At 37.9% G+C, this 24,611-nt stretch overlaps 2 protein-coding genes across 4 annotated transcripts in view; one reads left to right on the forward strand and one right to left on the reverse strand.

Annotated features, from left to right (window-relative positions):
• The window catches only part of ift80 (intraflagellar transport 80 homolog (Chlamydomonas)), a 74,076-nt gene extending 72,823 nt beyond the window's left edge, over positions 1–1,253 (reverse strand). Inside the window, exons 1-2 of one of the 3 annotated variants that reach the window (XM_066652964.1) lie at positions 887–1,253; positions 59–130 (exon numbers count right to left, since the gene is read on the reverse strand). In XM_066652964.1, the coding sequence (XP_066509061.1) occupies positions 59–98 (40 nt within the window). In that variant the 5' untranslated portion in view covers positions 99–130; positions 887–1,253. Of the gene's footprint in view, positions 1–58; positions 131–303; positions 485–886 lie in introns of those variants that run through there. The other 2 variants (XM_066652963.1, XM_066652962.1) reach the window with 2 other exon arrangements.
• A 1,250-nt stretch (positions 1,254–2,503) lies between these two features.
• On the forward strand, positions 2,504–24,596 carry smc4 (structural maintenance of chromosomes 4). The gene is made up of 24 exons (XM_066653005.1): positions 2,504–2,708; positions 5,089–5,233; positions 6,088–6,272; positions 7,122–7,313; positions 8,073–8,249; positions 10,411–10,575; positions 11,915–12,042; positions 13,855–13,995; positions 14,282–14,432; positions 16,393–16,557; positions 16,856–17,089; positions 17,236–17,421; positions 18,566–18,727; positions 18,865–19,090; positions 19,711–19,790; positions 19,882–20,034; positions 20,224–20,350; positions 20,556–20,745; positions 21,055–21,199; positions 21,440–21,613; positions 21,715–21,897; positions 22,742–22,974; positions 23,197–23,380; positions 24,283–24,596. The coding sequence occupies exons 2-24, from the start codon at positions 5,098–5,100 to the stop codon at positions 24,445–24,447; spliced, it is 3,882 nt and encodes a 1,293-aa protein (XP_066509102.1). The 5' UTR covers positions 2,504–2,708; positions 5,089–5,097; the 3' UTR covers positions 24,448–24,596.
• The last annotated feature ends 15 nt before the right edge of the window (positions 24,597–24,611 follow it).

Here is a 24,611-nt window from a genome sequence, read left to right on the forward strand (position 1 = left end):
GATTAAATTATGTGTTAAATTTTTAACCTAGCATACAGGCTTTCAAAATAAAAAAGGATATGCTTCGGTTCCTTCAGCAAGGAAGTTTTGTATCTCATTTTGCTGTTCCGTCTTGACCTAGATGCAATTCCTGTGGAGAAACATAGACACATATTAACTGAAATGGTTTCTCCCATTTAGTACAGAAACATCCACTGATTGAAATCCTAAAAAAACTTATTTGTTCATCAATATGCTGCTTGAAAGCCCTGCCTTTATTAAAGGGTTTATCCAATTCAGGGTCGCGGTGGGTCCAGAGCCTACCTGGAATCATTGGGCGCAAGGTGGGAATACACCCTGGAGGGGGTGCCAGTCCTTCACAGGGCAACACACACACTCACACCTACGGACACTTTTGAGTCGCCAATCCACCTGCAACGTGTGTTTTTGGACTGTGGGAGGAAACCCACGCGGACACGGGGAGAACACACCAACAGTCACCCGGAGCGGGAATCGAACCCACAACCTCCAGGCCCCTGGAGCTGTGTGACAGCGACACTACCTGCTGCACCACCGTGCCGCCCACTCCCCTACCTAATGTTGTCATCCCATCTGATAAATTAAGGTTGGAAATTACTTAGTAACGAGGATTTGGGTAGTTAGCTAATCACAGCATAAAGCTTGGGAATGGAGTATTTACATATCGCCTTATTAAGACATTCTCGCACATTAAATAATTATATCCTTCTTATGCCTCGTTTATTTTGAAGGGCTGTCATCAGCAAGACTTCACGTGTATTTCAGAACCTACCTTATGTTAAACTATATTACGGCTACGATATTATATATATTATGTATATATATATTACGATATTACGGCTATAAAGTTAATATCAGCTGTCCTCACACTTTGTTGTCGTCTTCAACGTTTGTTAAAACACCCCAGTTATGAGTCCTCAGGCAAAATAAAACCAAAAACAACGCTGAAAACGGCAGAATTGGGGGGTAAGTGCGTCTCTTTCTGGAGCTAAAACTCGTTGCTACGGTAACGTGTTCAATCCGTGGCTGCTAGCGAAGGCTAACGGAGATATAGCAACGGAGAATTCATCAAAAACTAAAGATGTGGAAACGTACAGGGTCGCAGTGAGCTTTCCTGAGCACAAAACTTGCTTTCTTGCATACGTCTCCAGCGAGAAAGTCGACTTTATTCACATTCCGGGGAGTTACACGCGTTTACTTCTGTCTTTTTTTTTTTCGACTACTCTGCGCATCATCTTCTCCATAACAGGATCTCGCGCTCTGTTTGTCTCGCGATATTACCTAGTGTGGCAACTCAATTTTTTTATTATAATTCTTTACTCAGCCCCACAGGGTATTAATTGCGTACCTATCAATATTTTTAAGCTGCATTGTGATAAGCCTCTGTGGCTAATACTCGTTTAAAACGTTTAAAAAATATCATCCACAAACAACACTCCCGACGGGTGATGAGTCGACTGGAGTCGATTCGTTGATTCTGACGTATCTGTGTGAGGGAATCGACTCTTGGCTGACTCGGAGACTTGATACATTTCTTTTTTTCAGTGTCTTTCAGTTGTGATAGGCCTAAGATTATGACGGTTGTGTATGAAATGCAGGCAGAAGTCTGACTCCTAATTATGACTGTAATTATGCGTCCAAGCAGTTTGTTTATCATAAGCATACATAAGCCATACCCAGCCTGTCCTAATCTATCAACTGACTGTTGTTTTGGTATTTTGTTACTGTCCCTTTAAGATATACCTGATTTATGATGAGATGTTTAAGTGAGTTTGATTGGGTTTGCATTACAGCATGTTAAAAAAAAACAAGCCAGGCTGAAACACTCTTTAAAACTTCAGTGTGAATGGTTAGAGGCAAGAATAAACAGTTGTATTCTGAATTTCCAGATATTCTGAACCATGTGACATCAGCAAAGCGGGTGACTTACTTTTTATACTTGAATTTGGGCATAAAGTTCACTGTAAACCTCAATGGTCTTTACATAATCTATTAAACTGCTTCATTAATAACGAAAAGACTGTTTAGTTTTTCCATCATACTGGCCCTTTAATTTTATGTAGGACTTATGTAGTATTTAATGCCAATATTACAGGATGTCTTAAGCACAAAATCAGTCCTGTCCAATAGAAATCAGGAACATTTTCTATTGGAAAATCCGTACAGTCCTCAACGTTGATCTTGCGTTATCTTGCTAAATGATAAAATGAGAAATCCTGCTTTATGGAATAACCTTCGATAGCTTCGGAATATAATCGAGTGAAGTAAAGAATCGATTGTTGCACCAAGAGTCGAAAGGGAGTCGACTCAATAAAATTTGCGCGTTGACAGGTTCGTTATTAAATAAATACCATTTTTTTCTAAATTAGTGAATTCTGCTGTGGCTAATGGTGTAGTGAAAGCTAAAAAGAACACGACAATTTGGTATTTGAAGCTTCGTAATATCAGTGAATCCAGACGGAATCGCTCTCGCTGATTTTGAATTTCTCCCATGATGCCTCGCGCCGGTTGTAACGAATTTTGGCGGCATTTTTGAGCTGGGATTTCGTCCTGTAAGCGCTGAGAGACGAAATATTATTTAGCTAATTTTCGCTTTAGGAGGAAAAAAGGACGACTGTCTGTGATAAAGGAGACATTTTGGGATTATCACCTCCTGAGAGAGCTTGAAAATAGCTCACGGAATCTAAGAGGTAAGGGTTTGTGTACGAGGCGATTTAGTTAAACTCAGCCAGCAAAACAGTTCCACAGGCGGCGACTAACCTAGCGATAAGTCGGTTCTGAATTAAACCTAGAGTTTTACGAGTAGTTCACAATGAAATACTAATTTGTAAGCTATAAGTGAAGGTTTGCAATATCGTAGCTACGCAGTTGGAAATCAGGTAAACATTGTTAGTGTTCGCTGTCCTTATATTAATTTATTATAACGTTAGCTAGCTAGTAGATGTTCTCTGAGAGCAGCACATCTTTAAAACAGGCTTCAAACAAATGTGTGTTTGCTCTCGCCAATTAAAGTTAGTAGAGGGAACACTTCATTTAGCTAACCTTTTTTCTGGATACTGTAATATTTATGCAAAAGTTTTCTTACTATATCATATTGGCAGATATCTACTTATTGCTTACTGTATTTAAGGAATAGATAATGGTACCATGGGATTTATCTAGGAATAAATAAAACTTCGACTTATTCCTTTATAATGATTTATAATCCCAAAATGATTATCTGCCCTCCTGAAAGTTATTTAACGTTGCTTCATAGAAGTTTAATACTTTTAATAATTTGACAGCCTCTTAAACCTAAGTAATATAGACAGCATAGATACTTCCAAATGAAATCGACATATTGAGTCAACGTAATTGTTTTAAGAAAGTATGTAGCAGTTGTTTTGACAATACTAATCCAGAATTTGATATACTGCTGCCAAAAGATAATTAAATAAATAAGGAAAAGTGGCGACGGACATTCAGTTTACCACTAGTTTCTCGAAGGAGCCTACAAGAAAAACCAAATGCATGAGGTCACAAGTCTCAAAAGCTGTAAATCCGATAAGATCCATATTACACTGATAAGAACTCAACAGGAAAACACAGTGGCTAGATACTGACCAAAATTATTAAACCAGGGGAAAAAAAATACATGTATTAAATTGTGTTTCTTTTACTATTAATACGTTTTAAACCTTATTATTTTCATTTTAACCTTAGGTAAATTGATTTTGCATTATATAGGTTTACACACTCATATTTAGGACCCTGTATATGAATTTACAATGGCCTCATCCAAGCTCAGAGAATCATCTCAATTACAGAATACTTCAACATATGGCATTGACATAATACATTTTTAATTTTTTATTATTTTTTTTTACAAAGAACATATCAGCTGTATATGGTTAGTTTTTTTTTCTGGCTGTGTAGCTTGGCAGGGTTTTCCCTAAATAATTTCACCCCCACTTTTGATATTAGTGTGGATATATTTATTAAAAACACATTCACTTTTACACCACCAGGCTCTGTTATTTCAGTCTGAGGTATGTCGATAACCTGTTTTCAGACAGCAGCCTGGACTTACTCACTCCTTATAACAGCACTGGGAGAGTGGGCGGGTCTAAACGTGTATAGGCTGATTTGAGAGAGGTTTAAATATGTAGGTATTCGTGACGTCACAAAACTTATAACTCAACAGTTTGTTTATGGAGCTTAGTTAACATGTATCGTGCGTGATTTCATTATTATTATTATTATTATTATTTTTTGGGGGGAGGTGCTATTTGTGTGAATGTCACACACATCGGCCTGACTTTGGACTACGTTATTTTAATCTTTTGTGGAATACCCACCCCTTAAACCGGATTGATGCACTTGGATAGTGATGGTCCTGAAACTTCCAGAGTTTACAGCCTACGTCCAGCTCTCAGAACCAAAAGCAAGCAAGTTTGTTTGTTGTTTCTGGTTGAATTTCTAGCGAGAAAGCTTGAGTGCTGAGCACCCAGGCGGTTTGATAGCAGTGTTGTTGAAGCAGGAGCCCGCAGTCAGCTGTGAGTTTGGCAGCTTCACTTTGCCTTTGTGTCTGTCCGTTGTTGACACTGAGAAACGTCACCAGGCTTTTTTTCCATCGTCGTGCTGCTGTGGGCAACTTGACGCTTTGTGAGAGCAGGAACTTTGCTGTTTGGTAGCTGCAGTTGAGCGCATTTCATACGGATGGATAGCTAGATTCGCTACAGTACTTCAGCCAGACTTTAATCCTTTCCTTAGATCTGATGACATACATGTATATTTTAAGCCTACGCAAAGTAAAGGGTTTATTAAAAGAGTTTTAAACTACTGCAGTATCCCGAAGGGAGTCACTGGCAACAAAGAAAGGAGCTCATGCTGCAGAAAGTAACGTTAGGCGCTCAAGGCATCGCGCAAACACCTCCCCTGACTGGGGGTAGAGATTCTTTTTTTTTTTTTTTTTTTTTTTTTCCTTTTTTTTTTTTTTTAAGTCCAGTGAGAGAGGGTGAGCGGAGATGAGCGCCGGTTACACGGGCTGTTGGATCTATAGCTGACCCTGACGTGTGACTTCTCCTTCAGAGTTTAATCATGCCAGCGAGAACGACAAAGAGCTCCACTGCTGCTAAATCACGAGGGAAAGGGACGCAGGATGACTCCGACGAAGAGATGCAGCAAGTCCCCCCCAAAGAAATCCACGACGAACCAGACCCAGTACCGACCAATGGTAAGAAACAAAGGGAGCAACTTAATACACGGCCTTATAATTCTGCTTTTGCTGTGCTGCCAAGTGTTTTACTTTTACCTAGCGTGTGCTTTCCTTTGAGCCTTGTTGACTTGCATATGTGGCTTTGTTGATGTTCCTTTGACTTTTGAGTGATTGTTTATTTAGTTTTATTTCTGCAAAGAGCTGAGGCAAATGCATTTACAGGTTAGGTTGATATAATTAAGGTTGACTCTTGTGTAGTGAATATTAAATGAGCTGAAGCAAAGCTATCTGTTTTCCTGCACTTTTTTTCGAGTTGTATATCTTTTATCCATTAAAAATTCTGCCATGTTTAGCTATGTGTTATTTATTTATTTATTTATTTAGTTTTCACTAAAAATGACAGTGAACAAAGTAAAGTAGTTTCCATCCAGTAAATTGAATTTTGCTTAAAAATATATAGAGATTTTATTAATATTGCTTACTCATATAGACGCCAGTCCATGTTTTTCTGAGGATAGACCATGCTATGTTTGATCAACTATGTTTTCTGCTTTTAATCTTTATGTCCTAAATGTCTAATGTCTTGAAAGTGCCAAGCTTGGCATTGTTTTACTTAATGTTTTCAATGTGGATAGTAACTAGGCTGAAGTTTGCTCCCTCTCCCACCCGGTCTTTGTTCTACTCCTTTCAGCACAGAGCTAATGTTTTGTTTGTTTGTTTTCTTTTTTCTTTTTCTTTTTTTTTTTTCCTCCCCCCCTCTTGCTCCACCTCCCCTCCCCCATTGCTTCATGCCTCCACCTTAAAATGAATGGCTCCTTCGTGGAATAAAAGTGGAACTTCTCTCCTACTTTTTTTCCTTGTTTGTGCTTCAGATGCAGCTCCTGGGGAGCCGGTCGTGGACAGTCGAAGTTTGGAGGAGATCCTCAATAGCATCCCTCCACCCCCGCCCCCAGCAATGACCAATGAACCAGGAGCTCCTCGTCTGATGATCACTCACATTGTGAATCGGAATTTTAAATCGTATGCAGGCGAGCAAGTCCTGGGGCCTTTCCACAAAGTAAGAGAAGCGACTTTACATCACTTGGGTCTTTTAAACAAGAAGAGAAGCTTTAGTTTAACTTCTATTGTTGCTGCTCATATTGAAATAGGAATATTATAACAATTATTATTATTTTATATATAGTATTTATTTTCCTAATAGAAAAATACTTATCACCATGCATTTGATATTTTTTCTTTCCCCTGCAGTGTGCTGCAATAGCATAAATACACCAGCAAAAGGCTAGAGTCCCAATTTAAGACTCTGTGAATTATTTGTTTATTTTTTATCACTAGAGATAAAATATGGTAGTGTGTAAATGATAAAATATGTTTAAAAAATACTAAATAAAGCAGGTGACATTTTAAATTTTTTTATTTTTTCATGGTCATTATGGATGATGCTATTGAAATCATCAGTTAGGATAGATATGTTTTAAAAAATGATAACAACGAATTTGCTGTATCTGTGTTATTTACAGTCCCTATGTAAATGGTATTTTGTGTATATTTTATATTTTGTTTATTTTAATTTTTATAAACTTTTTTTATAAAATGTATTTTTTAAAGTGCTCACAAAAAACATTTTATGTGTCATAATTAATCAAGATAAGATCATATTCCCATTGCACACACCTAAATATGAACAGCTTAATTACATTGTAAATAGGTCTATTATTGGTGGAAATGGGACTAGGTCTCATAAGTTTGCTCAAGTTGTTTGTTTGTTTATTCTCACTGTTCAGACACACAACAGTATTTGTGTAACCGACTGATCCAAAAATAATTAAATGTCACACACTATCCCACAATAAATATCTTTGTTCTGGAGCTTGACTTTAAATCCTTTCTTTTTCTCAACTTGCAGCGCTTTTCCTGCATCATTGGTCCAAATGGCAGTGGAAAGTCCAATGTGATAGATTCGATGCTCTTTGTGTTCGGATACAGAGCTCAGAAAATCAGATCCAAAAAGCTGTCCGTTCTAATTCACAGTTCTGATGGGCACAAGGATATCCAGAGCTGCACTGTAGAGGTGCACTTTCAGAAGATTGTTGACAAGGTGAAATAAATATACATGTTTATTCACAGACACCACCATCCTCTATGATGGCAGATTTAATATAATATTTATTTTAATGTAATAATTTACATAAAAAAAAATGTAGTGATCTTTTTTATTTTTATTTTATTAAACATTTTTAACTTTTCAAATTCTGCTATTCAGTATATTTTTGATTCTAACTGAGGTAAGCCTTTTTTTGTGTGTGTGTGTGTGTGTGTGTGTATATACACACACACACACACACACTATTAAATATCTCAGGCTTTTGCATATTGAAATACCAACTTTTAGTTCTCCCACAATTATTTTTTTTCCTCTCTCCCCTGTGAATTTGTAGGAATTTTTAAAAATTGTTGTTGCTCTTCAGTATTGGTGTATTTCTTTGTTGGGAACCTAAATTAGTTGAATATTTTAAGTCACACTTGTAGTGACATTGTACCAATTTAATTCCATACATCATGTTAGATAGGTTTAAATAAATAAATGATTTACAGTAGCTTTTACAAATATAAATCATATATATGCCTTTTTTGTTGTTTTTTATGCATGTTAACTGTGAGTTGGGGTTTGAGACAGCAAAAGCTGATATATTTAATATGCAGAATTGTGTTGTGGATGCCAGAGCCTGCAGTTGATGGTGTTGTATTTTGTCCTGTTAAATGCAGCTGGACTAATAATTTGGGTTGTTTGCTGTGTGAGTGCTCTGTGTGCTGAGGAGCTAAGCTGGTTTGTTTGTGCCCCTCCCCCCTGTTTCAGGAAGGAGATGACTACGATGTCCTCCCCAACAGCAACTTCTATGTTTCAAGAACTGCCGGTAAAGATAATTCCTCAGCCTACCACATCAGTGGCAAAAAGGCAACTTTCAAAGATGTTGGAAATTTACTCCGCAGCCATGGCATTGACCTTGACCACAACAGATTTCTTATTCTGCAGGTAATGAGTCTGTTTTCTCTTACAGAGCCTTTTTAAAATCATTGTGTGGCTTTTGTTTTCTCCATGGCATGGTTGCTGGCAATCCTTGTGCTCTGTTGGGAGTGTGGGGGGGTCATTCTTGGACACATTGGAATTCTCTGCTGAACAATTCTATATTGATGCTCACAGCTCCAGAACTGGATTTTTATCATAAAATTTATAAATATATTTTTAATTTTGTAGTTTACATTGGAAATTATTGGAACGGAAAATTGTAGGCACTATTTTATATATTGTGATGTATAAAATAAAAAAGCCAATAAAATTAATTTTAGTTTAGTTTTTAGTTTACACCGAGTGAATGGTGGCAAGTAAATAACATGCCCTGGGACATAAGCACCACATAGACTTTGGACTATGTTTAAATTCACTAGATTGGACAAAAATGCATATATAGGAATATCATACAAAATTTAAAAAATCAGGATACATGGAGAATTACTTTATAAATGCATCTTGGTGTTTTATTTTGAGATTTCCACCCCTCCCTACTGCTTATACAGTTGTTTGAAAAAGTTTGGGTACCCCTTGCCAAATGATATAAAAATGTTGCTTTGTTGAGTTTAACATATAATAATACATTAAATATGTATTTTTAACCTTGTAGACTGGCTGTTTTTATATTTTATTTAATTTACTTGTATTTTTAAATAGTGATCCCCAGTCGAGTATCTTATTTTTTTCTAAGAAATATAACAAAAATGTCATTTGACCGAACACCCAAACTTTTACCTGTGATACTACAAATAAAAAGCAGTGGTCACATTATACTTATTTAATCAGAGCTGCATTCGTACAAAACCAATGGACACGTGATGCCAGTCCTTAGACTGCTGTAGCAGCGCATCATGGTTTTCAACATTGCAGAAAAGGTGCAAACCATAATTTGCTGCTGTAGAGTTTTAAGGGGATTGCATAAGCGGAGTCAGACTGGACTTAAGGAAAAGGTCATTTGCAATCTGTAACAGACAAGTCACCTGAGCTGTCAAAAAAGGTCAAGGGTTCAACCACTCTGTGCTATGCCTTCTCCACTTTAGCAGCACGTAAATATTGGTGTGTGAGAAAATATAATCTAACCCCAATATTACTTGTGCTGCTTCAGTGAGGCAGGGTCAAGCATCCTCATTCTATTTTTTTTCTTTCCCTCCCCTTCATTTGTTTTTCACCTGTGTCTATCTTTGTATGTTGTTTTTGTCATTTATCATTGTTTCTACAGCAATTTTTGTTCCACCATATTAGATTTTATTTTTAAATTTTATCAAAGTAAGGAAGTAGTGATTATTAAATGTGTTTACTTCTAGGATTGCATCATGAATTATTCTGATTGTAATTTATGTATGTTTTTTTATGTTTGCCAAATTTGGATTTACTGTTTGGGCAAAAATATGTTTGTTTAATTTTTTGTATTTATTTATTTATTTATTTATTTATTTTAAACCTCAACTTGGTTCATTTCTTTTTAAATTACCCGTTATATGTGAAGGTAAACTAACTTTTTTAGGTCTCTCAATGATCACATAATGTACATTATAATAGTAATATTCTAACTGTAAAAAAAAAAAATAAAAAATCTTTGGTTTTTAGAAATTTTAATTTTGTCTAAGAATGGGTAGGGTTTTTTTTTTTTTTTTTTATTTTATTTTTTTTTAAACCCCCCCCCTTTGGTAATGTCACACTTGTCTATTATTTACTAAATAAGTGTGCTGCTGCTATTATTATTTTATTATTATTTTAATCAGAGGTTGATGTTGATAAAGGAATCATATGGTGACTATAATAATTTAATATCAGCATTCAACAGATGTACACATTAACAATCCACCAAGACTTTGGGCTGCGGCACTAAAATCCCTACGTTTTCATGTTACTGCATTTGACTGCATATATTACTTTTGAAGAACGTGTTACATTTTTCTCCGGTTTCTAAATTTTGTAAATGTTTACAACTTGGATATAGATATATGCATGCAAATTATTGGTATCAGCTTATGGTTCTTATATCGGTTCATACCTTGCAATTAATAATAATAGTAATGTAAATAATAATAATAAAATAACAGTTGGGTAATTTAGTCTAAGAGGCGTGTTTGTGTGTGTATGTTTCTCTTTTTGTTTTCCTCAGGGGGAAGTGGAGCAGATTGCTATGATGAAGCCCAAAGGCCAAACGGAGCATGACGAAGGTATGCTGGAGTACCTTGAGGACATAATTGGCTCCTGCCGGCTCAAAGAGCCTATCAACACTTTGTGCAGACGTGTCGAGCTACTCAATGAACAGAGAGGCGAAAAGGTGAGCTAAATTACCTGCCTGAAAATTTTTATTCACTAAAATAAAAAGCCTGAGCTGTTGGGACACCAATACATACAGAACATTTGGAAAATTATCCAGCGTGCCAGCATAATAAGCTTTGGTAATAGGATTTAGGAGCTGAATTTTTAATAAGGTGGGGAAAAAATACATAAAAGCTTCCACTCTGATGACAAATGTATTTCAATACTATTTATTTATTTATTTTTACACAAGTGTAGCTATGCATCAAAACCTTGCTTTTGGTGTCTATAAATAGTTCTGCATTATTGGCTTATTTTAGAAGCATAAAATGTAGCAAGTGAATAGCATGACGTAAGATGAGGTATGAATGCAAATTCCTCATCCACCTGCTTATTTATGACCTTTCTGGGCAAATCTGGTCACAGGCCTTCAACTGTTGGCACATCTTTAGCTGTTCTAAACATTAGAAATGTAAGCGGCTGATAATTATAAAAAGTTGCTTGGCTTTGTAGTTGGCATCATTTTTGAACTCTCATTGAGTTAACGGTTTTGCTGATTAGTTTTGTATTAAATACAATTTGTCTCATATATATTTTAGTGTACAGTAACTCAATGTTGGGTTAGATGTTAATCAAAGCTTAAATATAAAAGGAAGAGAAGTGAGGGATTTGTGATGCATGTGTCATCATCTATGGTTTATATTTGTATTTATAGCAATTCAAAATGAAAATGTGATTATGCACACTATGCAGTTTTGCTCAGCTTTTGCTAGTGAGAGCTCTTCTTTTTCCTCCCCTGACTTTCTTCTCTGCCAAGAACAATTGCAAAATGTTCAGCAGTAAAGAAACCGAGTGATGGTGAGATTTATGCGTTTAATTATCTTAATTATTTTAACTATAATATGGCAGGCCTACTAGCATTTTTGGTTAGCAGACAGTGGGAGTAGTACTGTGGGGTTTGGTATATGTGTGTGTGTTCGTATATAATATATATATATTTTATTTATTTATTTATTTTATTTTATTTTTATTTTTTTTAACCTGCCGTTTCTGCATGCTCAGCATTTTCATATTGTTGCTGTTGGTAACAACCTTGTATCTCCTCTGTATCTTTGAACATTTTATTTTTGTCTTTGAGTGTGTATTCTGAAATTGCTTCGAGTGAATGAGTGTAATGAGTGGGTATAACTTTATATTTTTGATGTGGTGTTTTCAAGTAACACCTGAAGTCTGCCTTACTAGTCTAGTAAGTGTTTAGTCCTTTGGTTGCTGTTTATAACATATGAATTATTTTATAATGTTAGTGTGACTAAATGTCAATGGCTTATTTAACAACAATCTTGCCCCTGAATTTGCAGCTGAATCGTGTGAAGCTCGTGGAGAAAGAGAAGAACGCCTTGGAGGGTGAGAAGAACAAAGCGGTTGAGTTTCTCACTTTGGAGAATGACATGTTCAAGAAGAGGAGCCAGCTCTGCCAGTTCTATGTGTAAGGCCCTGAAGTTACACACACTCTGCACTCTCAGAATATTTTTATTTTATGCAAAATCTGGACACCCCTGAGTCCAATGACATTCTGTTGATTTCTAAAAGAAAATATTTAAAATATCCTTTCCAACAAACTGAAATATGCATTTTTAAAAAAGAACAAATTCTATGTATTTTTTTCACTTTATTGGTGTAAATACGGTGTAGAATATATGCCAAACTTTCCAAAAAGCTGCTTGAGTTATTTTTAAGGAGACAATTACATTAAAATAAGAATTTTGCAAACAGTAAAATGTGCAGTAGTTTTTGTTGGTAACTTTAGTAATTGTTGGCTTTTTTTCTACAATCGCCATTTCCAAAAATGTTGGGAGACTGCAAAATGTAAATAAAGTCAAAAAGCAATAATGTGCAAACCAGTTACATCCTATATTTAATTGGAATTAGTGCAAAGACAACATTTTAAATTGAAAACGTTTTTTTATTTATTTATTTGTTTTTTTTTTTTTTTTTTAATAAAATTTTCCCCCATTTTTAATTTGTTGCTGGAAACATGTCCCAATAAAATATGAACGGGTGAATTTTTACAACCATGTTGTATTATCATCTCTTTTAGCAGCACTCTTTAAGTGTTTGGGACCTGAGGAGACCAACTGCTGTAGTTTTGAAAGTGAAAGTTTTCCCATTCTTGCTTGATCTCAGGTGCTCAACAGCTTGAAGTCTCTGTTAGTGTTTCTCACTTAATAATGCACAAGTTGTTTTCAATGGGTGACAAGTTTGGACTAATTATCACCTGAACTGATATACTAAGGAGCCACAATGTAGTAATCCATACAGAATGTGGACATTCTTTGTATTATGAAAATGAAATTATTATGAAATAAGCAAGGTCTTCCTTTAAAAAGATTTTCTTGATGGCAGCGTGTTGCTCCAAAACATGCCTATATCGTTCAGTATTAATGGTGCTTTCACAGATGTGCAAATCACACATGCCATGTGCGCTAATACACCCCCAGACAATCTCAGATGTTGTCTTCGGAACTGTGTGCTTATAACAAACCAGATGGTCCTTCTCTTTAGCCCAGAGATCACGGCATCCTTGGTTTCCAAAAAGAAATTAAAATTGATTTGTCAGACCACAGTGCACTGATCCTTAGATGTTTACATGACACTGTAAAAATAGAACGCATGTCTCAAAATCTTTTATATACTATCAAGTACCATCAGGTCACGGTGTGTGTAGTGTTTTAACAGGAAAGTTATAAAGGGCCAGATGGACAATACATAACATTACAATGGCCCATAACAAACTTATTATTAGTCTTGTGCTCCCTAGGACGTAGAAAACAGCTCCCACCCATGGCAAGGATGAATATAATGGAGCAACTGACATGAACACTGAATATTAATGTGATATTGCACATTTAAATGCTGTTAACTGGTGTTGTGTAGAGTGTAAGGAGTGTCAGAAGTAGGGCAACTTGGGTCAAATAATTTCCCAGTATACATCCTCTACAACATACCATAAATTTTAATGCACAACTACTGTTAATTTGTGGGTGTTGGCCGATTATTTATCAATTCATTCATAAAATCACGCAACAACATGTGTGGGTTTTCCTAATTTATTTAAATGAAATGTATAAATTAAATAGAAATTGTGCCCTAAAACCACTGGGAATTAAAGTAATTTAAGACAGTAGTACTGTTCGTATTTTAAGAACACATTTGATTCATTTTTAGATGACTAAGTGATGATATCTTAAAACATAAATTCTCCACTGTTGTTTAAAAATGCATGTGTTGGTTTTGTTAGGCATGATCTGCAGCAGCGCATGGCTGAAAAGGAAGCAGAGAAACAAGAGATCCAGGAGGACACCAAGGGACTGACTGAAAAAAGCAACCAGCTCACAGAGGAAATGAAGGGGAATAATGAGGCCTTGAAGAATGTGGAGAAGTAAGATAGAGGGCCTAAGTTACTCATTCGAGCTTGCAGGGTTTTGTGTGTGTATATTTGGGGCTTGCATAATCTATCTCAAAATATTTAGTTGGTATATCATTTGGCTCTCACTGTCCACCCCTCTCTGCACTGTTTCTTTTGTATTCCCAAAGCTAAAAGAAGCATGAGTTAAACTGCCTGTCCTATACAATCATTACCCCACCCCTCTCTTTCTATGAAATGGCAATTTAGGGACGTTTAGAGCTCAAGTTTCTTAGCTCAGTGAAGTGTGTTGTCTCTCCAGGAAATTGGGCAAGCTGACTAAGTTCATTGAGAAGCAGAAAGAGAAGTTCACCCAGCTGGACCTCCAGGACGTCGAAGTGCGAGAGAAGCTGAAGCACACCAAGAACAAGACCAAGAAACTGCACAAACAGCTGCAGAAGGATAAAGAGAAGGTGTGTCGGGCATTTATCGATTCTGAAGTTTGAATATATTTTAAATGTGTAATAAACAGCTGTGTATTATTTTGAAATGAGTAGTTGGTGACTTGGCTGCGCAATCTTTTTTTAAACTGCAGCATTCTAAAAACAAAATGTGCATTCGTATAGGCAGGATTTCCCTTAAATTCTCAAACCTAAGGCATCAGTCCCATCAACTTGTTGAGCTGCAAGTAAATAAGAGGATTAAATAGAGATAGACTAATTGCATGTTTACACATCTGTGTGTACTAAATGAAAGGTGTAGAGTTATATTTTATATAGTTATAAAAGTGTAGATTTATATTTAAGCAATTCTGAGATTTATTTGTTTTTTTTATTATTTTTTTTCCTCTAACTGTAAATGGATGATGAATTAGTGGTTTGTCAATGACCAGAGGGGGACTTGGAAAAATTGAAGCCATGTCTGGTCATATCAGGTATGAACTGTGAACTCTGAAATGGTTAGAATCACATTCAGATATTCTTTTTAAATACTTATAACTTAGTACCTAAATCCCCTCCCCTCCAGTTGAACTCTATACACAGGCATGCTGGCATTTGTAGCTGGATTTTTGCAATTTGGTTGTGAGTTGCATTCAGCCTGTGCAGTAATGTGTTCTCATGAGACTGATCTTATGGGCTGTCATTTATAAACAAAGATACAGTGTATTTTAAAACAAGCACATTTTGCCTGACAGGTCTATTTTATGATATTTATTTTGCAGCCAAACCAAAACAGGAACCACTGCAGTATAGCTTTTTGGAACATATAAAAACTTAGGCCAGTTACATGAAAATGGATTGCACATGATAATGTTCACCTCTGTCTCTCCCACAGTACATAAATTAACGTTTGTTGCAACTATTTGCATTGCAGTCAGAAATGAATACAATTTTTAAGAATCTCATTTTCCTACGTGCTTTCATTGCTGTGGTTAATCGTTTAATAGATAGTATTTATTTTTATACAATTCACAACCTTTCCGTATTATACCTTGACATTAATTACTCCCTGGAGATGTCTCTACTTACTTTGCCTAGTTGAGTGCAAAATGAACATGTTTATGGCCATAGGCAATCAGTTTTACAGCTCATGGCTACTACTTAATTCTGCACTCTTATAGTCCCTCTGATGTGCCACTTGAGGGGGATTACACAGACTTGCACCACTGAACTCTGTTTTCCCAAACCTTGAACTGTTCTCCTGGCTTATTTTCAACTTGTCTGAATGTGTCTTGACTGCTTTTGCTGTCTTTGTCCTTCTCCCCTCCCTCCTGCATTGGGCTTTGTAAAGCCAAAGTAATCTGGCTGTAATAAATGAAAGTGAGATTTTGGGGGAGGAGAAGGTGGGGTCATAGGGGCAGGGCAGTCCAGCTCTCTGGGGTGCAATGTTCTGCAGTGTGCCTGTGAAGTATAGCTTTTGTAGCAATCACAACAGTTTCCCTTTTCAACCGCAAATTAACCCTATATTAAAGGCCCTGCGCACTGACCCCCACCCCCTTCTTCTTTGCCATGGATGGCACGGCAGGAAGCTTGGGTTTACACAGCTGTCTGGCACCTATGATCTGAGAGAGGCAGCATCAGGCTGTGGTTTTATTTGATTTTTCCCTCCCTTTTCTCCCAATTTAGTCATAGCTAATTCCCAATAGTGTAGTAGATCCCTGACCTATCACCAGTCCGGGACAGTGAAGGGTCCACACCCACAGCTGCACATGGATCTTGGCAGTGCATCACCTAAATTTGACATTGAAATGGTTTTTTTTGGTTTGGTTTGAGTTTTTATGTTTTTTGTGCCTCATACATACTATTTTGATTTAGTATGAAGTACTTAGTATTAAAGTATGTTGATGGCTTCCTTCATACACACATCAGTCTTAATTTTGTGTGTTTTTTTGTTTTGTTTCTTTTCCTCTCCACCCCCCAAATCTGTGGTCAGTTGGAAGAAGTAAGAAACATCCCTGCCAGCAGTGAGAAGATCATTATGGAGGCGTCTGCAAACAAAGAGGTGCTGGAGAAGCAGAAGGTGAAGGAAGAGGACGCTCTGGCCCAGGTGATGGAGAGCCTAAAGGAGGAGACCAGTGGCCTGCAGCTGGAGAAAGAGGTTTGACACAACTTTCATCAGTGCAGGATGCTTTTATGAATGTAGCTTAAGAAGAAACAAATAGTGATGTAAATTTGTTTAGAAGTTTTCAACATCTAGGTTTAATGTTTGATTTTGACCACAAAGTAAATTGGGTGTTGGTTTTTTACGTTTTCTTTCGCTTTTTCCCATTTGTATTGAAATGATCATTTGTATTAGCTGTATTCATTTCTAGTACTTGCTGAAATCATTGTTGGGCAGCCCTGTTGAGAGCATGACAAGAAATGTTCAACTTTAATCTCACTCCTACCGTCAACAGCAAAAAGAGAAGGAACTTCTGGAACTGAGCAAGGCAGTGAATGAAACACGCTCACAGATGGACGTAGCTCAGTCAGAGCTGGACATCTACCTGAGCCAACACAACACAGCAGTTTCACAACTTAACCAGGCCAAAGAGACTCTACAAGGCACTGCTGGCACACTCAGTGAGAGGAGAGCTGCCATCAAAGAGCTGCAAGTCAAAATACCACAGTGTGAGCAGCAGCTCAAGAAGGTGTGTCTGAGTGTGTTTTTTGTTTACTAAATATGTAAAGGGGTAAGCCTATAAAGAATATTTCCCTTAATCCCCTTAAAAATTGTATTTTATTAATTATGGGTCTGGGAAGGAGACCCCTAAACCATAATTTTTTTTGTATACAGGACGAACAGGAACTGGAACAGATCTCGGAGCAGGATGGGCAGGCCAGGGTACTAGTCAGTGACATGAGGCAGAAGGTAGAGGAGGCTAAAAGTTCTCTGTCCTCCAACCGCAGCCGAGGCAAAGTGTTGGATGCTCTCATGCAGCAGAAAAGAAGTGGCAAAATCCCTGGTATCCTGGGACGCTTGGTAAGATTTTGCACAAACACATTCCTTTATAGCATTCTCTACACAGCATTAGACAGGTTTCCATCTAGATATCGTTTAATTAAAATGATCACCTAAAAATATGATAAAGCAATGTCCATCAGTTCTGTACAAGAGAGTAAAGCTCTCGACATTACATCTATCTCTCTTCTGAGAAATATGGAATGAGTTTACAAAGATATTTTACTGTTGAGCAATTTCTCTTTGCGGTTTTATTTTTATGGATTTAAGCCATTATTTAAAAAGGCAGTGCTAAATCTAACAGCTAAGGCAAAATTGTGACCTAAACTTGAATTGCACATTCAGCTACACTGCTGACCTCACACGGCAGTCACACTAAAGTTTAATCAGAGGACTTAGGATTGGTTAGTATCTCCTTACACACCAACACTCTGTGGCTTCATACTGAGCAACAGGGCTGAAAATTGAAGCTATAATGGCAAACGCCCAGGGTTGACATTTTCTATTGCTTGCTGTCTATGGCCAGGTCATTTTATATTTTATTTACTAAACATGCATAGACTTTCTTACCTTGATTTTTGTTTCACACGACCAGAGTAATTTCCGTACATGCACAAATTCACACCATTCAACCATAACATTACCACCACCTCCTTTTTCTTTTCCCTAAACTTACTGTCCATTCTTTCGGTTCCACTGACCTTAAAGTTGCATTTTGCATTTCCATAATTACAGGCTGCAATTCATCTGTTGCTCTGACCTTTGTTTGCACCCTTTCACTTTGTTCTTGGTCAACACACCCACAGAGCAGGTATGATTTTTGGTGGTGGATCATTCTCAGTGCTACAGTGACACTGATTTGGTGGCAGTGTGTTATTGTGTTGATACATGTGGATCAAAACAGTGTTGCTGCTGGAGATTTGAAGCCCTCAGTGTCACTACTGGACTGTGAATAGTACACCAACATAAAACAAACATGGAAACAAAGTATGCAGAACAACAGTTGCACTACATTCTGTAATAGCACAACTTCAGAGCGCTCAGTATTTCAAAGTACAAAAAATTATGACAGTGGAAGCCTAGCTATGGTGTGGAATGTCCTCTTTGTTTAATATTATGCTAAAAGCTTTGTGGGATTTTTTTTCTTTTTTAATTCTCACTCCAGGGTGACTTGGGGGCCATTGATGAGAAATATGATGTAGCCATCTCTTCAAGCTGTGGTTCACTTGATAACATCTTGGTGGACACCATTGACACAGCGCAGAAATGTGTCAGTTTCCTCAAAGCCCAGAATATTGGAGTGGCCACCTTCATTGGACTGGATAAGGTGCTTACTAATGATTAATGCTTAGTGGTTAAGCGTAACCTTACTCAAATATTGAAAATATGACGAGTTGTTCATAGAGTATTTAGTTTTATTGTTTGCATATTTGTGAACAAAAATGTTTTGTTGTGTGTTGATAGATGAAAGTCTGGGAAAAAAGCATGGGTGCCATCTCAACTCCAGAGAACATTCCTCGGTTGTTTGACATGGTGAAGCTGAAGGATGAATCAATTCGGCCTGCATTCTACTTTGCCCTGAGAGACACATTGGTGGCTAAAGACCTGGAGCAGGCCACTAGAGTGGCCTTCCAGAAAGATAAACGATGGAGAGTGGTCACTCTTCAAGGACAAATTATTGAACAGGCCGGTATGTTCCTCTTTATCTGGATATATACTACATGATGAGACAAAAATATTGTACTGTACACTTGTTTTTCCCCGTTCCTCCCCTCCTATGAAATGTTTGATGCAAACAAGGATAAACTGAACCAGACCCATTTGCTTTTGTGCACGCACAAGAATCAGAATTGCAAACCTTGGATGAATTTTGGAGGAAATGCTTGTAACACAGCAACAATCTGAGAAACTCCATAGTTCAAACTTGCAGCTGACTTCAAACTGTGTCTTAACATCTGCGTTCATATGCTATTGGTCTGTGTCTGTAGTGCCTTTATCTTTGTGGTCAGCTACACTGTATGTATGACTGTTTATTGGCTGCAGGTTGAATTACTCATTCATTTACATTGCTGACCTCACAACACACATGAAATTTTGAATCATAGTCGATTCATCCTGAAGCTTGATTGAAGTGCTAAAGATTGCTTGTTTTTTCCCCCTCATCCAATCATCCACTCAATCATTTTAGACCAAACTCCACAGTTGGATATTTAAATGGCTCTGTTTTAAATAGATTTTGGCTCAGTTTTATCTTGGGACTTTGTTTTTCCTCTCTCTCACATTCAAACTCCTATTTTTCCTTTTTCTCAGGCACCATGACTGGAGGAGGAGGACGTGTAATGAAAGGTAGAATGGGCTCTTCTATTGGCACTGAAGTCACTCAGGAACAGGTGAGATCACAAACCCACTTCCATCTGTTCCACATTAGGACAGAGCCTCATCGTCCATCGTGTATCTGAACCTGCCTGTGTGTTTGTGTAGCTGGATCATATGGAGGGTGCACTGAAAGAGAAGGTGGTGCAGCTGCAGGACTGGCAGCAAAGGAAACAGCAGCTTGAAGAGAAGGTGCACAAACAGAGACGGGAGCTCAGAGACAAGAAGAACACATTGGAGAAATACACAGCCAGCATTCAGGTCAGCCAGAATACACACCTCAAAAAGCTCACTTGACTGCCCCACAGTTTTACAAGGAAAGCATGGCCATGTATATTTCTAATTTAGCAAATCTGTCTACAAAGCACTGTGCCCTAAGTCAAGTCAAGTGTAGGATCATGCCATTATTACAACCTGTAAAATGGTTACATACTATTTACTGTTCTACAGAGCCTAGCAGAGCAAGAAATTCACCTGAAGTCTCAGATGAAGGAGCTGGAAGCTAATGTTGTTGCTGCTGCTCCGGACAAGGCCAAGCAAAAACAAATGGAGAAGAGCCTGGATACCTTCAAGAAAAGTAGGAGAACTACTGTGTTATTTCATGTGCTGTTCAATTAACAGAGCAAAAAGAAAATCTCAGTGAAGGCCCTTTTAAATTATTATGGTTGGCTACTGTCCTCCTGGATAGTTGAGTTCAGAAATGGGCAAAACTATGGAGTTTTTATGGTTTTTGACCGCAAGGTAAGGTAAACTAATAGTTGAAACTCTCTCCTGTTATAAAGACTTTGAGGCTGCCTCCAACAAGGCAGGGAAGGTCGAGGCTGAGGTGAAACGGCTCCACACTCTGATTGTGGATATAAACAGCCACAAGCTGAAGGCCCAACAGGACAAACTGGACAAGGTCAACAAAGAACTGGATGAATGTTCCTCAGCCATTACTAAAGCCCAAGTGGCCATCAAGACAGCAGGACGGTGAGTTTAATTCACTTCTTATACTAACAAAACAAATGTGCCAATTTATTTACCACACATTTAGTTTGTTTTTCTGTTGAATTATGCATTTCAATAAGACAGGGTTGCACAACTCCAGTCCTGGAGGGCCGGTGTTCCTCTGCTAAAACACAACCCTTAAACCTGTCAATTAACAGATGAGTTGAATCAGGTGTGTGTGAGCAAAGGAATCACCAAACTTTACTGGATACTGGCCCTCCAGGACTGGAGTTCTGCACCCCTGCAATAAGATCCTCCACTTTATTAGTCGTCCTATTGTCTTCCTCAAAGGAATTTGAAAAAGTCTGAGGAACTAGTAGCACGTCTAGAGGCAGAAATTGTAGAGAGTGAGAAGCTCATGGAGGAGCTTATGGAGGAGCTAAAGAAACTGGAGGAACAAGCCGGAGAGATCATGAAGACTTGCCAAGAGGCTGAGGTACACTTCTGCGTCTCAATATCATTAGGTTATGAATGCTGTTTTATAATCCTAAGTTAGGTGCTTCAGCTTGTACTAAGATGTGGAAGCTTTACAGATATTTTTTTTTTCTCCCCCACATTTTGTTACTTTGTCCTGTTTGGTTTCTGGTTATGTAACATGGCTTCTGATAACTGTTAAACGTCTATTAAATTAAACTAGAAGTCCTCTGATTGTTCCTGTGGTTTGTCTGGTCTGTAGGAGGCACTTCCTGAGGTGCAGGAGCAGCACAGAGGAGTCTTGCAGGAGATCAAGGCCATTCAGGACCAGGAGCATGCTCTGCAGAAGGAGTCTCTGAACATCCGTCTGAAAGTGGAGCAAATCGATACAGCCATAAATGAGTGCCAGAATAAGATTAAACACTGGGAAAAAGAGGTGAGGAACGCTCAGATCCAGAATGGAAGTGTTCTTGTTTTGTTTAATGTATCATTTGGTCCTGTTAAATTGTTAGTCATTGTTGAATGAATCCTTTTCAGTCTACAAAGCTCGTTCTGCACTCTATTGATGATAAACCAGTGGAGGAAATCACTAAGCTAACTTCTGAGGAGCTGGAGGCCATTAAGAGCCCAGATGTCATTAAAAATGAGATCGCTCTCCTGGAGGATCGCTGTGCCCAAATGAAGCCCAACTTGGGAGCAATCGCAGAGTTTAAGAAAAAGGTACACCAGTTTTTCTCTTTAAAGAAATGTTTATGGCAAATTATATCTAAATAGGGTGGCACGGTGGCGCAGCAGGTAGTGTCGTAGTCACACAGGTCCCACCAGGGACCTGGAGTTTGTGTGTTCAATTCCCGCTCCGGGTGACTGTGAGGAGTGTGGTGTGTTCTCTCTGTGTCTTCGTGGGTTTCCTCCGGGTGACTGTCTGTGAGGAGTTTGGTGTGTTCTCGCTGTGTCTGCGTGGGTTTCCTCTGGGTGACTGTCTGTGAGGAGTGTGGTTTGTTCTCCCCGTGTCCACGTGGGTTTCCTCCGGGTGCTCCGGTTTCCTCCCACAGTCCAAAAACACACGTTGGTAGGTGGATTGGTGACTCAAAAGTGTCCGTAGGTGTGAATACTCCAGGGTGTATCCCTGCCTTGCGCCCAATGATTCCAGGTAGGCTCTGGACCCACCGAGACCCTGAACTGGATAAGGGTTACAGATAATGAATGAATGATTGAATATATCTAAATATTACCTGGATTGGATTGGTTTTGTATGAAGATATACCAATTTCCATGGTCAGAAATATTCTCTCCTAGCCCATCCTTTATTTTAAGCATTTCTTTCCATTCTCAAAGGCCCGAAAGTCATTATATTTTGCCTCTCCTCAAGCGTAAATCTGCCCACACCAAGATGTAAAATAACATTTAGGTTACATTTTGTGCAGCATCATTGGCTATAAAATCCCAGCCTAATGACAGCTATTCTCCTCCATTTATCAGTAATCCCACTTGAATTTCGTATTCTGTCAATGTTACGTTCCTATTGCCTCTATCAGTTTTCCTCACTTTTTGTGTGCATGTGCAGGAGGAGCTGTATTTACAGAGAGTAGCTGAACTGGATGAGATAACCACCCAGAGAGACAACTTTAAACGAGGCTGCGAGGACCTGCGGAAACAGAGGCTAAACGAGTTCATGGCTGGTTTCAACATCATTACCAACAAACTGAAAGAGAACTACCAGATGTTGACATTAGGGGGAGATGCTGAGCTGGAGCTAGTGGACAGCCTGGACCCTTTTTCTGAGGGCATCATGTTCAGGTGACAATACCTAATACTGAACAATCAAATGAGTGATCTGCATCTACATTTAACAATAACTCATGTCGTGGTTTCAAACCAATATTCACCTGCAATACATCAGCCATTTTAGTAACAAATTTTACATTGTAAAATGTTTATTTAAGGACTTTTGTAGGACTTGGGTCTGTCCTGAAGCTAGAGTTGTTTTTTTTTTATTAAAAAATATCTTTCCCACCATAGCGTGCGTCCTCCTAAGAAGAGCTGGAAGAAAATATATAACTTGTCTGGAGGAGAGAAGACTCTCAGCTCTTTGGCTCTAGTCTTTGCTTTGCACCATTTTAAGCCCACTCCCCTCTACTTTATGGACGAGATAGATGCTGCACTGGACTTCAAGAACGTGTCTATTGTGGCTTGCTACATTTACGTGAGTTATATTTGTAGTATTACTGTGTATATTGTGAGAACTGTTAATCTTACTACTCTGCTAAACCTACTACTTGTTCATGGAGTTTCTCCTTTGTAGCCCTCACCCCAATTTATTACTGTTATAAATTGGTCCAAAGAGGCGACCTGTATGGTTCAGGTAGCTGTATATGGGTTACAACATCAGCTTACAAAGTATGAACTTTAATTAGGTGTGAACTGAACAGGTTCAGGCAAACCTGGGCTCACTGCACAATAACTCTTAAAAATCTGCTTATAACACTTCTGAAAAAGTTATTTACTACAACTTGTGTTCTCGTGTTTCTTTCAACTCTGTGTAAAATCAGTCCAGTATTAACTCTTATACGGCCGCTCTCTCGCTCGCTCTCTTTTTACTTACTCTCTCTGCCATAATGTTCTTGTAGCTGTAAAACTCGTGAGATTTGTGCCATAAAGCGTTACGCATTTCTCTCGAGAGCCCCCTGCCCCATGATTCAGAAGCTGCTTAGTCCAGTAAACCAGCAGTGGACCCAACGTAGCAGCCACAGAGGCTCTATTCTACTGTAATTTGGTCAGAAAGATTATTTTATCCATAAAGACATGATTTTCTATGTACTCAGGCTCTAACTTCATATTCAGGTGTTTTACAAGAAGAACAATAACTACACTGGGTTAAATAAGTCAAAATGTTGTATTTTACATATAGCAACACTAATTCAGTCTGATGTAACCTGGGGCATAGACTAAAAGTAAATTATTTAATCTCCTTTTTAACTTTAATTTAAAAAAAAAAAACCTTTGTAGATAAAATGATTTTCTACAGCAGGGGTTTTGTTGAAAGTGTTTAACAGCCAAAGAAATTGCACTTCATTACCACTTTCTTTTATTTCTTCTGTCTATCAGGAACAAACCAAGAATGCTCAATTCATCATTATTTCTTTGAGGAACAACATGTTTGAGATGGCTGATCGCCTGATCGGCATCTACAAGACACACAACACCACCAAGAACGTGGGCATCAACCCGAAAACCATCGTCCTTAAAGATGCTGAGGTTGCATCAGGATAAATTCACAGATTAGTAAACATGAATGAATGGCTTCGAAATGTTCTGTATTCTTCAATCTCACAATTTACTATTCGCGATCTCTTGTAATTTAAACTCCTTTTTTTGACCACCTTACTTAATGCTGCTGTTTATATGATTAAAGATTTATGTAAAAGATATACCCC

The sequence above is a fragment of the Hoplias malabaricus genome, chromosome X1, assembly GCF_029633855.1.
Source record: "Hoplias malabaricus isolate fHopMal1 chromosome X1, fHopMal1.hap1, whole genome shotgun sequence".
In the NCBI taxonomy this organism is placed as follows: Eukaryota; Metazoa; Chordata; class Actinopteri; order Characiformes; family Erythrinidae; genus Hoplias; species Hoplias malabaricus.